This window comes from Pteropus medius, unplaced genomic scaffold (genome assembly GCF_902729225.1).
Source record: "Pteropus medius unplaced genomic scaffold, Ma_sr-lr_union100, whole genome shotgun sequence".
Taxonomy (NCBI): domain Eukaryota; kingdom Metazoa; phylum Chordata; class Mammalia; order Chiroptera; family Pteropodidae; genus Pteropus; species Pteropus medius.
This window is the reverse complement of record NW_024348304.1, coordinates 2344871-2365581: the sequence shown is the minus strand read 5'-3', so window position 1 is coordinate 2365581 and position 20711 is coordinate 2344871. Positions and strand designations below refer to the sequence as shown.

At 46.2% G+C, this 20711-nt stretch overlaps 1 protein-coding gene and 1 long non-coding RNA gene across 5 annotated transcripts in view; one reads left to right on the top strand and one right to left on the bottom strand.

Moving 5' to 3' along the window:
• LOC120616232 (uncharacterized) overlaps nucleotides 1-5795 on the top strand; it is a 6707-nt gene extending 912 nt beyond the window's left edge. Inside the window, exon 2 of the long non-coding RNA XR_005656535.1 lies at nucleotides 5601-5795. This is a non-coding gene — a long non-coding RNA (uncharacterized LOC120616232). The remainder of the gene's footprint in view (nucleotides 1-5600) is intronic.
• Nucleotides 5796-8318: 2523 nt separating this feature from the next.
• SPRY1 (sprouty RTK signaling antagonist 1) lies at nucleotides 8319-14779 on the bottom strand. 4 transcript variants are annotated; one of them, XM_039879557.1, is made up of 2 exons: nucleotides 14314-14779; nucleotides 8319-10510 (listed from the first exon to the last, which is right to left on the bottom strand). In XM_039879557.1, the coding sequence occupies exon 2, from the start codon at nucleotides 10453-10455 to the stop codon at nucleotides 9496-9498; it is 960 nt and encodes a 319-aa protein (XP_039735491.1). In that variant the 5' UTR covers nucleotides 10456-10510; nucleotides 14314-14779; the 3' UTR covers nucleotides 8319-9495. The 4 variants fall into 4 exon arrangements, with proteins under 4 accessions (XP_039735491.1, XP_039735492.1, XP_039735493.1 ...); XM_039879558.1 differs by lacking the exon at nucleotides 14314-14779 and adding an exon at nucleotides 12272-12609; XM_039879559.1 differs by lacking the exon at nucleotides 14314-14779 and adding an exon at nucleotides 11866-12223.
• Between the last annotated feature and the right edge of the window lie 5932 nt (nucleotides 14780-20711).

Here is a 20711-nt window from a genome sequence, read left to right as displayed (position 1 = left end):
AAAAGCATTTCCAAGTCCCTACATGTGCCACATACCGCCTATAAAAGGTAGAGATTTTTAACTCCAATACTACCATGTATAAGCATTTCAAACTACAAGGAAAAAAACAAAAAGACTAGTTCCAATCCCCAAGTGATTTCGTCCTCCATTTTCTACAGCTTCTGCGAGAATTTGCGTTTTCCCCCATCAGCCTATCGCATACTCTTGGAGCTTCAACACCCAGGCTGAGCCTTCAGACAAGGTCTATAAATAAGATGGAAATAGCACAGGCTTTGCGGGTCTTTTTCTCATTCTGCAAGCTCCCTTTCTTATTAGCTTTCATCCTTGAGTAAGTCGTTTATTTCATCTCCTTCTTTAAAACGAAGGGAAAGAACTAAGTAGCTTGAAGGTCTCTCTCAGGTTTCATTTCCAGTGGCATCAAACTCTACCACAACCCCAGGTCCCAGTCACCTCGCGGACACGACCTCCGACCGCGTCCTTCATTCGTCCTTCATCGCCACCTTTTCCGATTTTGACAAACGGAAAAACACAGGGAAGGAGGACAATCGGGACTCTGAAGAGTCGAACACCGTTTTTAAGATACTCCAACGATTCAAAATGCTGTGCCTGGGAGTGCGGGTCGGTTGCAGGGGGCAGGGGTGTCCATGTATTTAGACAACCAGGAGAAAATGGTTGGCTTGCTAAATTTTCTACTTCTGGAAGTCAGGATTTCTGACATCAAAGTTCAGATACGTAGTTAAGTTTTCTGAGTGATATACAGTGAACACTGTCTGGGGAGCTGGGGTGGAAAAAGAATGAAGAATTTGGTTTCTGTTTGATTTTCAAAGGCTTTGATTTTGTCCGCCTTCTTGCCCGCCTGCAGTCCACTTCATTACTCATTAACTGTTCCGGGAGATGTTGTCTAAGGGGCAAACACGATTCGGAACCCTGCATAATTAGTAGAATGTTCGCTGTGGAAAATTTTGGTCTCCTTATACATGTCATTTACACGAATGATCTCTCTGCCTTATGGTACCAGAGATGAGTCGACCCAGCACCGACTCGCCTCCTCCTCCCTCATCTTCCTGACCTGTCATCTCACACTCATCCCTCCCTTTCAGTCTCCACCGTCCCTGTCACACGTGTCCCCTTGGCCATCACGTTAACTCTCTGGCCGGTCTCCCTCTTCCACTCCTGTCTGGCCTCCACCGTGCCGCCCGAAGAATCTGAAACTCTCATCTGGCCATGTCGCTGTTCTGTTTATGACCTGTCCTGTCCGTGACTCCCCGCCACCCAAATGATGGGGCTCAAACTTCCTAACACGACGCTCACACTTTCCATGAGTGGCTCCCACCCTCCCCGCCAGCACTTTACATTCCAAACATACCGAAGCACCCACAGTGTTCCCGGCAAGAAACATGGCTCTGGACTTGCCTGAAAGGCTTTTCTCTCCCTCGTCTGCCTGGCGAATTGCTACCCCATCTTCCATGTTTCTCCACGAAGCCTTCCTGACTTGCACAGATGTCGCTGCCTCTCATGGTCCCAGTTACCAGCCGACGCTATAGCACCAGTCACGTGGCTAAATGCATGACTTACTATTCAAAGCCTGGGAGCCTCGGCTCCTAAGAGATCTTTATTGAACGAACGGTTAAATGGTTGGCAGAGCCAAGCAGTTCTTATTTTCTCTCAAACCTGCCGATGTTGTTGACGTGAGACACTATCAAAAACCCCGCAAAAAGGAAAATTCAATTTGGTCAATAATCTCAGCATTTTTTCCCTTGCTCTGAAGCTTTTAAGAATAAATCTAGCAAGGCAATCGGCAACCACTGTGTACTGAGCTCTGTTCTAGGTATTAGATGGCAAGAAGGTAAACCGATAAAATTTAGTTTCATCTTTATTATCGTCCTTAACTGAATTGTGTTTCTGGTACCGGAGAACAAACGCTAAAAATGGCCAAAGGCAGATACAAAGAGGAAATCAGAGGTCATTCCGAGAGCAGGTTTGTAAACCACAAAGACACCAGTCAGAACGCTACATACTTTAGAAATAACTCTCGACCTCAGCCCTTTTCTGCATAAAGACGGGCCTCTCTGCGTCTGCAGTCGGAGGCAGGTTCTGGGTGGCTGCGTGCTGGGTGCACTTCTGAAAGGAATCACATTCGCTCGCAGCTTCCAGCGCAAACCTGCAACACGCACACTCTGAGGCGGTCGGGGCTCAGGCCCGCGACCCAAACCCTCTGCTTTCGGAAGCGCGCGGAAGCGCCAAGCAGGGCACGTGGAGAGCAGAAGGTCCACTGGCTCCCTGAGATATTTTAGTCAATCGATTTTCGTGACGATATTTTCTTTAGTCAATAACCAATTTTGCTAATAGACCGTTTGTGTTATCGATGGAAAGAAATTCTTCTCCACTAGTTCGTTCCTTACTTAGAAATCTTACGTTTTTATCAGATCTTAATGATCCCGTTTATAATCCATAAGCTTAAGGACAAATTAAAATGTCTAAAAACATCCTTTCCAACCCTAAACACCAGCCCCTAAATATTGCCCTCCGCCTCCGGCATTGTGACACCTTGATTAACAGCTCCGCTGACACGTGGACCCGTTTTCTCCTCCTCTTCGTCCTCGGCTCCAAAAACCTCCTCTCTACATCAGCCACGGGCAGCACCGAGAAAGCCCAGGTCTCCTTGGCATTGGAAAATGGCGCACCTCCTAAGACCTCGACCTGGACATTCTCCTATGTCTTCTGCTGTCCACCTGTCCTCTTCCCAAATGCTCTGCAACCCTGCATTTCATCCTCATGGGAACGTTCATCCAACCGTCCCGGCCGGCGAACGGTCAGGCGGCCGCCCTAAAACTCCTCACCTCTCAACTCCAACACATCTGGGTGGCCCCCTGTCCTCGGCCTTCACCGCCCGCCTCGCCCGCTGCTGCAAGGCATGTGTCAGGATAAAACCCGAAAACCGTTTAGAGGCCCAGAGACAAAATCCAAGTGAGCCGAGCTCCCCGTAGCAATGTTAGCATCAACATTTCTAAAACCAATCACATTTTGTTGTTATTTATGCTCTTCGGGTCATCGGCTCCTGTCGCCAGGTCCAGCCGTTCGAGACCTCTGCTCTCAAGAGCCGGGTCCGGCCCCGGATGCGTCTTACCTATCAACAGAAGACCATTCTCTCCTTCTCGAAATCAGAGCGCAGTTCGACGAGACGCCTCCTCCCCGTCTGGAAATCCCGCCATCTCTCTCTTCTTTCTCGTCTTTTCGTCTTTACCCTGGAGGAAGAGGCTCTCCAGCCAAGCTTAGCTCCCCCCTGTCCCCTCCCCGGCTTCCTCTTCCCCATCACACCTTCTCGATTGCTCTCTGCCTACAAAAGGGCTCAGGTTTCTGTTATTCTAAAAATCCTCCTCAGCTGTCACCTCCCTCTAGATACTTTCCTCTCTCAAAATTTCTAGAATAATCCAAGCTCTTACCTACCTGCACGTACGCACCACCCACCCGTTTCTAATCCCATGCCACCTGGTTTTTATTACCATAATGCCACCTCAATGCCACCCACCACGTTTAGTTGGGAGTCTCCACAGCTTTTGACGTTTAATCACTAACTTCCGTCTTGAAAGGCTCCCTCAGGTTCTGAAATCTGCCAAGCTCGTGGTGCCTACGCTCCCTTGACCATCCCTCTTATCTTTGGACCTACATCTCTCTGTGCCTCCTAAATGTGGGTGCGTTCCTCAAGGTTTTGTCCCTAGCCTGCTTTAACTCCATCCTTTCCCTTAGAGATCTATGCCACAGGTGCCCTGTGACACCCCCTGTGGACGACAGGCCATCACTCGCCTCTCTTAAACTCTAGACTTCTTTCCCAATGACCTGCTGGCAACTCGCCTGCACCTTAAGAGTTTACCCCAACAAGTCGGAACTTTTCCCACCCTGCAGACCACCTAAACGAATGCCACCCATTTCCTCTAACAGAACTACCATTTGCCTGTTCATCTAGGTCCAAAAGCTCAAGCCCACATACCAATAACGGGAAAGTCCTGTAGATCTGCCATGTGTGATGCTCCCTCCGGTGACCCCTGCGCCCGAGCCCCGCTACTCTCTAAGAGAGTTCTGAGCCCTAATTCCTCCGGGTTTGTCTCTCTGAATCTGTTATTTAATGTCCCACAATCCCCTACACACACCTATAAGCTAATTCAGAGGCTCTAGGCTATGGCTGTGCCTTAGAATTAATTACCTGGGGTGCTTGGAGGACAAAGAAAACCCAAAGCCGCATCCCCAGAGATTCTGATGGACCGACCTGGGCCCCGGGGGGGTTGGGGGGGCGGGGAGGGAGCTAGGCCCGGGCTTCGTTTGTTGTTGTTTTCCACTCTCAGGCGATGTTAATGGTCAGTGGAAGTTGAGAGCCACTGCTAGCCAGTCGGGAACTGTTTTCCCAAAGACATGCCTGGTTCCCTTCCAGTAGTTCCCTCTGACTTCCCTTTGCAGCCCTTCGTCTTGGGGCACCATCAGTCCACGGTGCTTTCACAAATTTGTTGGATTTTATAACTTCTAAACTAACCTGAAACTTTCGTGCAGACCCACCCCCAACACAATCTCTCCTCCCTTCCCACCATTTGGCCCGTGCACACGTGTAGCAGCTAGGGTTTTACGAGGTTTATTTTGGGCAGCCGCATCCTGACTTCAGGTAAGTAACCTCTCTGAACCTGGCTTTCTTGCCACTAAATTAAAGATGGATGAGATGACCTCTTAAGTTTCTTTTTAGCACTAAAATTATGATTCTATGATTATTTTATCAAAACGAGCTGTGGTCGGACTACTGGTGAGTGATGGAAGCTTCCAGTATATTTTCCCAAATTATCCAGTTCAAAAGAGTTCTAGGTTCTCTGATAGTTTTTCCGATTGGAATTATTACCATATCTAGTATGATTCGACTGAAGGATAACGCCAATCTTTTTAATCGTACAAAAGAGAACATTTAAATCTGCTTTTGAATCACTGCAATCCAAATGCAACCAAAAGAATGCTAAGAAGTGCCATCACGCAAGTCCTAAAATCTAGATGCCAAGTCACTATAATCTGCTCTATAATTACCATATAAACCTCGTCTGAGGAAGCACACAGGCTCAGTTCTCCAAGGAAGTTCACTTTAATATTAACATATGAAAAATAATCATGGCAACGAAGTCATTTGCTACTTGTTCCTGAGAGCTCAGTGCAAATAATACACGCAGAAAAACATTCCAGCTCCCAAATTAGGGTCGAATGTAGTAATGAAGAAGGGGAGACTGGCGGGTAAAGAGAATGGAGTGGTGCGGGCTATCCAGGGCTGCGTGAAGGTGCTGGGCTGGCGGCTGAGAAATGAAGACGGCCCTGCCCGCCGGTCCGGCCCCCGCCCTGCCATGTGCCGCTCGCTCGTCTTCTCAAGACAGAGCTGATTCCACACCCTCAACACGAAGGCGTGGAGCTGAGAAAGCGGTTCCAAACTGCCTGATAAAATCGCCCAAGCCGCTTTTTTAAAAACCCGGACCACCAGGCTCCTCCAGCAGTGTCTTCCGATACAACAGGTGTGAGCTATGACACGGACCTGAGGATTTTTAACTTTTTTAACCGGTGACCCATTTGTTTTCCTGCAGACCTGAGAAACACGAAGACACGCTCGGAGATCTAGTCCTAGCGCCAGAATTCTTCGACACGCAGAATAACGCACCTAAGCAGGTGCTCCATCAATGTGGAAACATGGCTTGGTAGCTGAGACGATGCTAGAAGAATGAATAACTTGTCAACTAAGTACATGGCTATTTTTATTGTATTTATTCAGTGAAATAATGGGGGGAAAAAAGTCCTCCAACTGTTCATTGGCCGAAAGATGGACTTAAGGGTTTGTTTTCAAGATATTTAGACTCCAAACTCTCTCTTGCAATTGAAAAAATCTATATGGGGTAGAGTTTAAGATGAGAACTGTCTAGACACCCTTTTTTCCTGTTTGTGTCAGAATTTCAATGTTTCCACAGGGATTTTGTTTTTTTATTGCTAAAGAGCAAACATAAAAACCGCCACGAAATACAACACTGTTTTTAAAAAGATTTAGGAAAAAGAGACAATTTCAAACATTAACTCAGTCTTTTAGAAATGAATTCCGAGTGTGATTCCAATACCAATTTTAGGGTTAAAAACACAATTTGTTTTTAACTTATTTCCTTTCACTTTAAAGACCACTGTTTTTTAACTTTTTAGTCATAACTGGAATGTCCTATGGTTTTGGATTCTGAAAACCAAAAACATAATTATAAAGCCTATCATTGAAGGATTCACCTTAGGCCTTCACAAAAAAGAAGCCTTATCTACTTTTTCACATTTCATATTTCTGCTAGGTTCCGTTTTATAAAGTCCGTGTTGACAGGAAACTACTCAATTACAGAAATCCGGTATTGGTTTTATCCACAATGACATTATCTAAATAAAACTCTTTTGAAAGGACAAAATGGGCAGTCAGAAAATATGCTGCAAAGGAACGATTTAACGAAACTGTCCACTCTGTCAAACTGGAGTCGTTGGGACAGGGGGACAAAATCGTGGAATGGGAGGGGAAGAAGCTCAGCCCAGCTATCTGGCGTGCTATTTTTCACTTAGCAGGATCAAATAAATGGCAGTGGTACTGTAAGAAATTTCAGCTTTGCCGATGCTTTCAAAGGCTTAGCACTTCAGAATAACGATCGGGTAAGGTTCAAAAGTCTAAGACCCACGAGCACTGATAAAGACACTGCCCTAATATTTTTTTTCTTTCTAGGTTTAAACCATCACAAAAGAGGACGTTTTGAATCAAAGCGTTTTCGCTTTGCCACCTGAGAAACCTGTAGAAGTCTGACCGTCCGACCAGTCACTAACTACATCCCAATACGGGCCCGACCTTATGCCAGAGGACGCACAGGGCCCCGGCAGCAGCAGACCACCAACTTATCACTGTAATTTTAATGGATTCTGTGATATAGCCAGAAGTTAAAACTCCACGGCATACCTCATTCTCATAAAAGTTAAAAATTTCTTTCAATAAAAACTACAGCTTCATAGTCTGCTCATTATAACTACGGACCGCCCTTACACCAACTCCTAATTATAACAAGGGTCTGAATAACAGAAAAAATTACGCAGTGTTTTGAGGGAGTCTGTATATTTATACACTTCATTAAGGAGCCAAATCTCAATGAAATCCTCAGTGTTACATGACCAGTGATAACGATGCGTAGCTCGGATACACGAGGAAATAAGTTCACGTTTTGAAATACCGTAGATTGTGAAGTGGCCTCCAGAACACAGACATCCACGTGCTTTCAGAGCACACACTGTTTGATTACATCAAATGTCACAATGCCGACTCATAGGTTTAGTGGCTGGATGGATCAGCACTAAAACAAGCTTTCATCACGTTCGCCTTGTCATAGTGTGACAAAACCGAAGCCTATTTACAAAGAACAAAAATACTCCTAAAACTAGGAGCCAAACCATCTGAGAGACACCAACCAAATCGAAAAAGCTGGGTAAGAGCTCTGACTGCCTCAATCCTGGGTTCGAATGATGTCAAAATGTTATTCTCCAATGCAGATAATTTTTCGGGTTCAACGTTATCACTTAGGCATGGGGATTCGCCTGAACAAAATTTTACCAGACCGAGAGTCTAGCTGCGCAGTGGTTTCCGCAGACTGAAAAATAAAAACGTTTTACTTTTCCCATACAACGTTTCAAGCCCTCAGATTCCTTATTCCACAGGACATAACAAAAATATAATTTGACCAGGTTGCACTAAAGACTTATTAAAGGAAAGGAAAAGGCAGGGGCAGGAATACTTGAAACCGTCTCCCCGATAATGTGAACTGTTCCCTTGGTGGATCTAACTTCTAGAAAGTTTTATTAAAGTGACAGTGCCCGAGACTCCCAGCATGCCCACAGAACTAAGTTCTTTAAGTTCTGCTGACGAAGACTAACTTCTGATTAACCCGAGTTAAGATTAACGTTTTTCAAAACTTCCAGATTATGTCCCATTCCCATCAACTATGACATACACAAAACCTCTTGCTTACAAAACAGCCAAAGTAGAGGGTGATTGTTAACGTTAATTACCAAAAAAAAAGTTTCACTTCGTAGCGATTCACCGGGAATTTGTACGAAACAGAATTGGGACTACAAAATTTTCACTGATGCGTTTTCCAGGAAATATGTACTTCAGAATTTGAGCTCACCCATGTCTAGATTTGGTAAGTGAAGGCAAATGAATAATATAGATGTACATGAAGAAACAGTCAAAGCCAATGACAAAAATCACCATGACAATACAGGCTAATAAATGAAAAAAAATCGAGAGACAGTTTCATTAATTAATATATTTTCTGCATTATAGTTAACATATGTACTTTCTTTGTGTCGCCTTATTTTCCGTTATGTATTGATATTTTGTTATATTCAGACATGAGTACATTTCAACAGTCTTTTGCAATAAATATCATAAAATAATAGAGATTCGCATAATAAATATTCTTTACAATAAAAAAGTTTAACAGACTTTTGTCTTAAAAATAGTCAGAATTCAACTTTGTGATTTATACATAAAATATACAAAAAGCACCACAATTTGTGGTTAAGGCAATGAAAACACAGAAAAGGTTAGCATTACTCCGCCGTTAACTAGCCGAGGTGCCAAAAGGACCAGGGAGCCAAGATCACTTTAGGCAGCGTAGTTCTGTGACACCTGTGGACTGATCAGCTATAAATATCAACTTCAGTTATCCAAGTGCCCTCTGTGACGGGAGAAATTCGGTAAGAAGCGTGGGTGTGGAAGGAAGGTAGCTAGGTCCTTCACAAACATGAAAACCTAGAATGAGGATGAGCAAAATACAACCTATATATCTCCAATGTGAAGATTTACATCGTGAAGTAAATCGAAAATTACATAGCTGGCACCTCTAGATAAAGATAACGCCAAAACTGACGGAACAGAACTCCGAGGGGGCGGGAGAGGGCAGCGGTTAAAGGAAAATGTTTGTGTTGTAGCATAAATATGTGCCCCGTGCTACTTAAGGGTGCAACGGTATGAAGATCTAATCCACGGCTTACTGAAGCAATTAAACGGTAGCTTCTTTAAGAACCGGCTCCCTGCTCCCAGGGTACCCAATCGAAACAGCTCTGCGTTGCTGTCGTCGGGCCCGGGGGGGGGTGTGTTCACGTGGACAGCTTCGGAGAGCCGCTGGCAGGATGATAACGCGGCACGAAAACCCACTGGCTCTCGGCGCCCTCTCGAGCGGCTGGAGGAAGCTCTGGTCCTCAAGTGGGAGCGGGTGCAGGGTCGCAGTCCACGCTTCCTGCAGACCACCCGCGGGAGCAGAAGCCACGAGTCAAACCTCGGCAACAGGGGAAGAGGAGGCGGCAGACAGGGAAGCATCGTCAAGGAAACAAGACCAGTATCTAACAGCATCTTCTTTAACAGCCGCGGGCGGCTTGAAAGCCAGAAGTTCGGGAGGTCCGACCCACCTCCCCACATCAGGAGGGTTTCCCCTGCGCCCGCGAGGGGCAGCTGTCCAGCTTACAGTAGACGGTGTTGGAGTTCTTGCACCTGCAGCCTGGCCGGTGGATCCAGTCGTAACAGCCCCGGCACAGCTCCAGGCAGCCCTTGGCGGGAGGGTAACACAGCAAGCACGGGAGGAACAGCGCCAGGGCCCCCATGCACAGGTACCGAGGGCAGCAGTGCGCCTGGGAGCAGGAGCAGGGGTTGTCCGAGTACGAGTCCCCCGCGTCGTCGTTGGAGCAGTGGTAGAAGATGCCCTTGACCAGGCACATGCAGCTGCCGTACTCCACCATGCTCTCGGCCGAGCACAGGCACTGCCGGTCGCAGGCCAGGCAGGACGGCAGGGCCCGCGGCGCCGTGCACTCCGCGCACTTGCACTTCCCGCACCGTTCACAGATGAACTTGTGCTGCGCCAGCTCCTCCTTCAAGGAGCCCTTCAAGTCATCCACGACCAGCTGCTTGGGCTGGGTCCGGATCGTCCTTTCAGACCGATGAGCCGGGACGGGTCTGCTGGGCGGCGACCTCCCCAACAGCCCCTGCTCCGAGGAGGCGCTGCTGTTGCTCCCAGAACTGGCTGCGCTCCCCGTGCTGGTCGATCTGCTCAAAATGGGGCCTCGGCCATGATGGGCGAGACCCGCGTGTCCCACGTGGCCCGCCGGTCTGGGCTCGCAGTTATTGTTCACATTAATCGGTACGATTTCGTGAGTCCTTTCGTGCTTTTCTTGTCGTGGTGCTGTTCGAGGCGCGGGTCTTTTCACCGCTGACGGCCCTTCCGTGTATTCATTGCTGCCCCTGACGGCCTTGAGCTGGTCCAAGGACAGAATAGCAGCAGGCTGAATGTCTCGCTCATAGTCCGGCCTCTGCCGACTCTCCAACGCCGGCTGCTGGATCACGACTAATGAAGTGACACTGCCATGTTGATTTGGGGGATCCATGTGTAGGGTTCTCGAATTCTGGCAATCAGTGGAAACCTGGCATGCATCTGAAATCCTACAGGAAATCGAACATGAAAAAAAAACAAAAACGATAAATGAGAGGAAGTATTTCGGGAGGGGACAGATCCTGTCAAGTCACAGATTGCCCAAACCACCTGGTAAGGATCGCCTTCGGCGGCAGATGACACTGAGGCTGGGGTCGTGGCCAGTGTGCCCGTCCCAGAGGCCGAGGACCACATCACGGGAGAAGAATGTAAGCAAGAGACCTCATGCCATAATGTCTTCCCAACTTTTAAAAAGAGGAATCAAGACAAAGTAATGCCTTCCTGTTCGCGGCTCTAACAGATAATTAAAATGGAGCACGCCCTCGCCGAGAAAGCCCAGTGCAAGCCCTGAAACAGAAAGCTGTGTCAGCTCATCCGCTTTTTCCCATAAGGGAAAATATCTACTTAAAAAAAAAAATGACTTTGGTGCTGCTGCTTTTTTGTTGTTTGCTGTTCTAGGCATTAGATTAATGAGAGAATTAGTCAAGGTGTATACTTCATGCATTAAAAAAAGAGATTCCGAATTAAAATGGAATCTCAGAATACGGAGCCGCAGCAGCCAGGACTCTGGAGCTGGCTCCTGATTAACGTGCAAGAAGAAAACTGAGTACGGACAAATGCAGGTCTTGGGGTTTCGTAGCCACGAAGTGTGCGTGCGCATGCGCGTGCACACACGCACGCACGCACACACGCGCATACACACACACACCCCTCTCAATATACAGTTCTGTTCATGTTGAAGTATTCACAGCTGAAATCATGAAAGGATTTTTTTTTTTTTTAGTTTAAATAAGGCTCACTCACATAATGAGATAATTTTCACGCACAAATATGTGTTTGGTCTTTAAAGCTGTTATGGAGAAATCCTAGCCATTTTAATTATCTGTATTTCTTCTAATTTAAAAATCTGTATTTACACCCCAGATCTTGATTTTCAAAAGCACTGCCAACTCTGAATCAATGTCCTTCTTGTAATAAGTACGGCAATATCCTGATAAAATTAAGCATTCAGTTTCCTTACCGAAAATAAATTGCCTCTCATTTATAATGCGTTCTTCACAAAACAAACTACCAAACATAAAAACGTTTCCGTTTTCCGTCAGGGGTAAACTAGAACATTTTCACACAAATTCCTTCCAAGGCCTCCAGATTCGATCCAATTCAAGAAGGAAAAGAAAAATGCCCATTCTCCACTACCACCTCGAGCCAAAAAACAAACAAACAAACAAACAAACACCGGAATAAAGCAAAAAGAAGTCCATTTCATCTAATAACTAAAGTGAACGTCCCCAGACCGTCTTCTATGTTCACTTCTTGGAGGTCCCCTCCCTCATTCCCCCGACCCGGGGCTTCTGCGTTATTCTACCTTCTGGGCACGCGAGGACAAACACGTCCACAACCTGCTGGCTTCAGCCCCGGAGTCCCCAAGGACACACGCACTGCCCACCGTCACTGCACGACGGCAGTGCTCCTCGCCGACAGCGTAACCCGGGGCTTCGAAAGCAAGGAGCGTGGAAAAGGACCGAGCCCGAGTCCACTCGGAAGGAAACGCGGTGGAGACGGATTCGGAGAGGGTACGAACCCGCAGGCGCGACTGCACGCGGCGTTTCTAGCGACCGCGGTCGCCCAATTCCTGCGGGCTGGCACCGCCGACCGCCAGAGAAAAGGACGCGGCCCCCGGGCTGCGGCGACGGTCCCCGACCTGCCCCCGAGCACGCTCGCTCGCCCTGGGCGCACGGCTGGCCCCGGGGAGGCACGACGGAGGTCGGTACCTGGCCGGACGAGCCCCTCACACCCTGAGGATGGCCGCGGGTTCTCCAAAACCTGCCCGCGTCCCCGCCGAGGCCAATCGCAGACCCCGGGGGCCTCCCGGGCCGGCCCGCGGCACGGACGGTGACACGGCGCCCGTCCCGAGCGGCCACGCCTCGGGGACCGCGGCTCCCAGGGCCGGGGAGGAGCGCGCGCGGCCGGCCGGCGGGGAGCGCGCCCTCTGCGCTCCGCGCGCTGAATAAATAGTTGACGGAGAGGAAGGAAAGGGAAAAAGTTATGAATGAAAACAAGTCCTCACCCCTGCTCGCGCGGGCGGGGGGCGGAGGCTGCGGTGTCCATGACTCCGGGGGGGCGGGCTGCCCTTTAAAGGGGCCGTGCCCTCCCCGCGCGCACACGGGCACGGAGCGGGGCGCGGGGTCCGCCTCCCGCCCGCGCGCGCGCGCGCGCGGTCCGGCCCGGTGCCGTCGGAGGGGGGCCCGGGCACAGGGCGCCCGCCGCCCGCCCGCGCCCAGAAGCTCCCCGGCGCCCTCCGGGGCGCACCCCAAAGCCTCCTCCAGGCCACCTTTCGCGTGGAGCGCTCCTGCAAGGGCAGCCCGGCCACGGCGCCAGGAAAGCGGGGACGCAGAGCCCGCCTCGTCGTCCCCCGCCCCGCGCCCGCACCTGCCGCCCGCACGGCCCACACTCACCTAGGCCGCGGCGGTGGCGGGGGCCCCAGGCCCCGGAGCGGGCGGCGGCGGCGGGCGGGCGCCGCATCAAGCGCGGCGGGGCGGACGAGGGCGCATGGCCCGCGCCGCCGCCGGCCAGCAGCGCTCCCCGCGGCCCCCTTCCGGCCGCGGAGCACACGGTCCCGGCGCGCACCTCTCACGGCTCGCCGCGGCCGCGCGGCTCAGTAGCATCCACCTCCGGGCTCCTCTCGGCGGCCCCTCCGAGAACCAGGGCACGGTCCCCGCGGGGGCGCGCCGAGTCCCCCGGAGCCGGAGCGCTTCTCGTGCCGAACCGCGGCAGGCGGCTCGGCGGCTCTGGCGACCTCCGGGCGAGCAGAAGTCCGCGTCCCGGGCGTTGAGTCTCCGCGGCGCCCGGACGGGGCTCGAACCGGCGTCCTCTGGCCCGGCGGGGTCGGCGGGCGCACGCTGGCCGGGCGGAGGCCGCCGCTCCCCGGGGCTGGGGGTGGGCCTTCTCGCCCGCTCTCTTAGGGGGCGTTGAGGGAGCGAGGTTCGGGGGGCTCTCTCGGGGGAAGAGGCGGGGCGTCGTGCGGGGCCCCGCGCAGTTCCAGGCACTGCCCCGGTCGCGCGCTGGGCAAGTGGGGCGCCGCGTCCCCGGCGCTCGGGTCCCGGCAGGTCAGCCTCCCCGGGCAGCTCTCTCTCCCAGTCCCTCCTGTTCCGCGGTCGAGGCGCCTGCCACAGACGATTGCAGAGAAAAACACGTTAGTTTCCCTCTTTCCAGGCACTTGCTCGCGGGGCGGGCCGCCCGCCGCCCGCTGCCATGTGCTGGCTGTTGCTGCTGCCTGTGATTGACAGGCGGGCGCACAGTCGGCGTGTCAGCGGCGAACCCAAGTAACATGCAGTCTTGCACGTTTTTGCCGAAGTGCTTTTGCCCCTGTGGAATGCCGAGGAGTTCAAACGGCGTTCAAGCAACGCCTCTGCGCATTGGAAATCAATACGCAGAGACGGGAAATTCAGGTTTTAAACAACCGCTGCGCCAACAATGCCTAAACAAACACGCACCGGGTCCGCACGCCGAGCGCCGGCCCCTCTTCGGCACCGACCACTGGTTTTCAACGTGCGACCGTTTCAGACTTTAGACTTTTACTGTTCGGATAAGGGGGGCAAATCTAAGGAACCCTGCTTTTTCTTTCGGCGATAGCATTTCCCTTAAGAGCACTGGCTTCAGCCGTGGGGAGGCTACTGGCAATCTGAAATGCAACCAGGACTCTCAGATCTGAAGCGAGTTCAAAGAAATAACTCAGCTCCTTGCAAAAGCCAACATCTCTCACCTAATCTTTCCTAAAACGTCTACGGAAGGAAAGGAAGGAAACGGCTCTTACCTAACGCAAAGGTTGGAAATTGCTTTTCAGGCACATTTACAGCGGCTGTAGCTGTTCCTGATCCCGGGCAGGGAGCTCTGTCTGCTGCTATCAGTCTGCAAACCACTGCGTGCCTTACAGAGCAATCCCAGGCCAGCTCCGCGCAATTTCAGCCCCTCGCCTCCACCTCCACCTCCACTCCAGGACACGCCTCCCGTGATATCATGTGTCAATCACACGGGCTGCCTGAAAACCTGGAACAGGATTTCCCCTCCAGTCGTTTCCTCTTTCGTTCCCTGTGTACCAACTAGGAAACGTCGCCCTGTACACTCGGGTAATAAACATCCTCTAAAATTTCAGACCGCCTCTAAAACTCCTGCAAATGCGGTTTGTCATAAAAGAATACCTTCGAACTTAGTGATCCATCTTTAGTTGTCAATCTCAGCGAAAGGATTGATGGACTCCACTTTTTTAAAGTTGAATTAGAAAATAATTTTGAAGAATAAAAGATTTAAAAAAAAAACTTGTATGAGACGTCATCACTTCTGATCAGCTAGAGAGAAAATGAATATCGATATAAAAAGATGATAATATAATATTAATGTCCCTATTTAAAGCAAACTTCAGAATATGCGAAATCTGGAAGTTCAAAAGGTGACACTCCTGCCTGCAAATGTGTATATAACAATACGTCTTAAAGGTGAATTTTCCTGCTGTAATTTTATAATATGTGCTCCATCTTGATTTGTGATATAATTTTCCCCGAATCAATCCAATTTTTAAAATCCCAAATTCCTTCTATTTTGTAATATTTTTGTATAGTTTGACACACACAAAAAGCCCAACCCTTTTATTTCTTTTAAATCAGCTAAATGGCGGTCGATTAAAATAGAAATAATTTACTAAGAACTTTTATAATTCTTACTGGTGGATGATGTGTCATTGAAAAAAGATCATTTTAATCAGTAGGAAATTTGCTTTTTCTTTCATTGGAAGCTACTGGATTTTAGATATTTATTATCAAAATCATGTACCTAATGCTGCAGGGAAAAAAAGTATAAGTGAAATTTAAGGTTCCATAGAGACTTTTAAAAGACGCCTAAAACCCGAAAACATATAGTAAGTAAGTGGAAAAGAAATCTTTTTTTCCAGGTACTGCATATCGGAGGTAGCTTAAAGTGTTTGGGAAAATATAGCAAACAAAACAAAACAAAATTAAATCATATATAAATTTGAGAATGGAAATTTTCAGTTCAAAGTAATTTTTAAAATCTCTTTTACAAGATCAAGTGATTCTGTTGCAAATGGCTTTTTCTTTGCTAGATTTTCAAATGTGCACTTTAAAAAATTAAATAAAAAAAATTTTTTTTTTTTTTAATTAAAGTTGTGTTCGGAATTACCTTAAGTAACCTAGGGCATGGCTAAGACCATCGACAAGAAAATAACTAACTAAAAATAACACAGAACAAAAAGGAAGCTAAGAAGCTACATACTCACTCTATGATAACTTATATAAAAACAGGATGCTTTAAAGGATAAAATCAACTGTATTGACACAGTTTCTATTTTTTTCATAGATTTCATTATATTTTGGGATGTAATGAACTTTAACCAATGACGGATAGGTTTCTTGACCATTATGAATGGATTTGGAATAGTCAAATCAGAAATAAAATATCAGATCCAAGTACCCTATTCGGTCCTTCCAAATTTTCTCTGCTATCACAGTTTGGGGATGAGAGGTCAGTTCACCAATATGGTAAAACCAGGAGAGGGAGCACTGAACATTCTAGTTCCAGAAATCCTGCAAAAATACATTTGAAAGAGACCTATTACAAAGAAACTTCAAATTATTTCAACCACAGATGTATTTATCATTTCCATTAAGTAATCTTAAATTACAATAATAAATAAAATCCATGAAATTTTGTCTATAACACCATCATCACGGGTCATGTTCTATTTAGAAACCAAATATTATGCTGCACAAAATTGACCGATAACACTTTACATCATTTAGCACTAAAATATATTTTTCTCTAAATACTAGACTACAAATAAATGTTGATGTAGCCTTGCCACCCTTGATCTAAAAAATATTTAGTAAAACTCGCCTCTCCTTTTGATTGCCTACAACTATAAGTCTTTGTAGAAATTCTAATTTTTTAGCTTAAAATAGACATTGTTCCTTCTTTTTAAGTCAGTTTATTACAGTGCACCTTAACTGGAAATGGATTTCTGGATACGAAATTTTCCTGAAAAGGAAAACCAATGTAAATATCCATGGGAAAATCTTACAGTAATTTTCAGTTTACTATATTAAGATATGTCTAAAAGAATAAAGTAGAATGGAAAGTGAGCCCTGACTTGTTCTTCATTTTCATGTGAAAACAAGATTAGCCACCTCTCCTGCTGATCTGATTTTTGAAAAAAGAATAAAGTAAAATGGAAAAAAACGAAACAAAACAAAACAAAACTGGTAACTCCTTGCAACTGCCAGTGATCTTTAAAAAAAAAGAAAAAGAAAAAAAAGGCGAACTGAGAGGCTTTATTTGCCAAAATAGCAGAACCATAATGTGTTCCAAGCTCTCAAAAAATAATACCTTATTAATTCTTGTAATATGTCTGTGGAGTCATGATAATAAATACAATCTTTTATCTTACTGAAAAGCAAACCAAAAAAAAAAAATCACAGAAGTCGTGAGTTAGCCTATGAATATCTAATGAATCATTGAAGAACCAGGAATGGAAACCAAGTCTCAGCTTTCCTTATAGGGCAATAGTCATTATATTACTATACTTCCCCAGAAAAGCTGGCAAGGGTAGGCTGTCTTATTTTCAGTTTCCTTTTGTAAACAATCTTTGTAGTTGACAGAAATAGACCAACGTATTCTGTAAATTTTCCATAAACATTCCCTTCATTTTCATAAGTGTAATTCTCATCCTTCTGCCTTATTTGAAATATTAATATTCTGCATAGATTTCAAATTCTGGAAAAGGGCAGATCAAACAATATATCGAGTAAATTGCACTGGATGATTTGTAGAGTTTCTATCTATAATTCTACACCTAACCATTTGTGGACTTTGTCACAAAGGATGCTATTTTTCTACGAGTTGTAAGAAAAGCAAGAAATGCATATGGAGGGGCTCTGAATTGGTGACCTTCATTCCTCAAGGGTCATATTCCTTCACAGAGACTCAAAGTGACGAGAGCTCAGACAAATTGCATCACTACTACATATCAAAGATTTTGCCAATTAAATCCGCATGGTAAGGTTGTATAAGGGAAACTTCTTTGCCCTAGTACAAAACAGTCTTAATTTCTTATCTGATCGAAGAATAAATACTGTCTTCTTTCCTCTTCCGTAATATTAAATGTTCTCTCGTGAGCCTTCGCTTGTTCTTTGGTTCAAAAGACGAGATTAGCCATATCTTCTGCCAATCTGATTTCCGAAACCAGGAGTGGGTTGGCCCTTGTAATGAACATCTGTCATCTTTGATTCTGGTCAGCAAAAGTTATCGATCTCTCATTTTGATAACTCTCTACTGCTATCTTCATCCTCAGAGACAAACGCATAAGAATCTAAGGTGAATTTAAACCTACAGCTGCCCTCAAAAGTAGAACAGTCAGAAAACAAAATCATATGTTCAATAAAACAAAAATAACTTAAAAGATCTCCTGGCGCAGCTATCTGCTAATAATTTCAGATTAACGAACTTAATAAGCTCTGATCACCTTAATATTTATCTGGAATCTTTACTCTTTTACATATTACTACGGTTTAAGATAAAAGTCATTGCAAATATTAAAAATCACATCTGTAAAATTTGTGAAACCTTCATGGTCATTAAGAATAAAAAAACAAATACATGTTTCAGAAAAGTAATTAAATAACATTTTAAAAGTTAAAAATAAATAGAAAAGTAAAAAACATGATCCTACATATTTTCAAAAAGTACATTTACTGCTGCTTCTTTTTGATAATCTCTTAGAACATTAATTTTAATAGTAAATATGGCAGATACAGGTAGCAAGGAAGTTTCTATCAGTTACTAAAGTACTTTATGAATATTAATGTTTTGTATTAATTTTTTAAATTGGTAGCAGAGATATTTCATTTCATACAGTCAATGCATTTCAACTAAACAAAAACCTGTGAAGCGCCACCTATTGTTAAAAATAAGTCATTTCCAATTTCAATTAAAACTTGCAAAATCCGTTTGAGTCTTGGAATTGGGTATTCATATCGATCTCTGTGTTAGATGACTTTGCACAGCTGCAGGCTGACGTAAGTGTTCTGAGCACCTGTAAGGTGGGCAAGTCTAAACCGATTTTCAGTGGGTTAGGTGTAGTAAATGCTTTTTAAAATTAGAATCGTTTCAATTTATGATGGGTTTATCGAGCTGTAACCCCACCGTAAGTCAAGGAGCATCTGTACCTTTTCTAAGTACCCACTTTGAGTAGGTAAGCATCTTTTTGGATACATTAGCTCTGATGTTGACCATAAAGGTCAACATCACTACTTTATTATCTTCTCCATCGATATGGTAACTTCGGATAGCACAGTGTTTTTGGTGTCTTTTAGATTCTTCAAAAAGCATCCAGAATCCAAAATACCAGAGATCATTATGAGGGCCATCCCAGTGTTTGTTCTAGAAATCAAATCGGCAGAAGACGTGGCTAGTCTTATTTTCTTTTGCAAATGAAGAACATATGAAGGCTCGGAAGGAAACACTGAATATTATGGAAGAGGAAAGAAGACAGTATTTATTCACTGTCTCTGGTGCTCCACGCCCACCCACCAGCTAAGCCACACGTAGTGGAAAAACTCGTTGCGTGCATCCGAGACCACGCACCTGGGGACGGGGCTCCTCCGGTTTGTCCTAGATACTTCTTCCTGTCGCCTTGCCCGTCATGGGGCATTTCGTGGACTCTCACATGCAGTGGCTTGTGAGGCAGGGCACAAGCACAAGCCACACTTCCGAAGACACCTTATTCCTGCTCAGGGCCCATGGTGTCCATGTGCGTGTCAGCGGGTGAAGGACTTTATTCGAATTTGCCTCTGAATTCAAGACTATTTTCGTGAGACCGGAAACAGGAAACAATCACAAGGTTTCAATCAAGAGACACCTGGAAGTGAAAAGAAAGTTCTTTTCCTTATCAACACCCCCCACCCCCTCCACACACACAAAGGCTAAGTGTGAAAACAGGAGAGCATCGATAATCAGAAACGGTAGACACAGTTCCTATGTGGATGATATGAAACCCGAACCAGAAATAAGTGAAATTTACCTGGGTGTAGGTAGGATGCAGTTCCTGGGGCGATTTCCTCCTCAGATAATTAACCTATTCGTTCTCTCTCCATTTAAGACGTACCAAGAGAGTGTCATATATGCACAAGTATGAAAATTATGAGCGGCTTTAAAATGTTTTCCATGTGACACTAAAATGCATGATAATCTGTGGGTTTGTTTTTTTTTTTTCCTGACCAAAAGTACACTATATAAGCCCTTTCTCCTGTGTCATGTTGTAGTGTCTTTACGAAGTTGTCACCCAGGACGGATGTTAGGCTAGTGACCACCGCCTTCCTCCCCGCCATACAGACCTTTCCTTTCTCGTCTTTAACTGCCTAGTTCTCACCTCTCACCGGTGCAAAGTCATTAAGCATTCAGAGCCCTTGCACTGGCCTCGAAATGTGTCACATTACATGATTTGTCAAGCAAGCAGCATCTCCTGCCTCTTAAGGGATTTGCGTTGAATAATAAAGACCATACCCAGTAAGATGTTTATTAAAAATGAGAAGAAAGCAAACGTCACGCGATGTATTTTAAAAGCGCGCATGGATTTAACACGCACTTGCATCTCACTCGAGCTTTACCATTAGTGTTATAGAGAAAAACTCACGCGTAGCCTCCGTGCCACGTGAGGTTTCTTTCCCTCTGCCTACAGGTGAGTCTGTGAGGTCACGCGCGTTCTGGGGCTCTGAGTTTGCGGGTGAAGGAAGTGAGGGAGCAGAGAAGGAGGAGGAGGAAACGCAGGATGAGAGACAGGTGTCCCTTAACTGCTAAACGGTCTAAACAGTAACTGATATTTAAAAATAAATGTGGGCTGATGCCTCGTACACTACATATTAAAAACTGAAGAGCCAAGAAGCGTAAAACTAAACTCACGGTAGTTTGTCGTCCCGTAATTATTTAATAAAGTCAGAGTTCCTCCTTCTATTTTGAATTGTGAACTTTCTACCGAATAAGAATCACATATAGGTTGAAACGTACTGGAGTTCGTTAACCAACGTCACCAAAATAAATAGATAAATAAATCATTAAAAAAAGAATCACATATACCAGGTCTGAGTTACTACAAATTCCAAAGTGGGTTCTGAATTAATGAGATTAATGAGATTTTTTTACACTACA

Bases quoted from the DNA above. Each gene is read 5' to 3' on its own strand.
- SPRY1 (XM_039879557.1), bottom strand. From the start codon at position 10,455: ATGGATCCCCCAAATCAACATGGCAGTGTCACTTCATTAGTCGTGATC.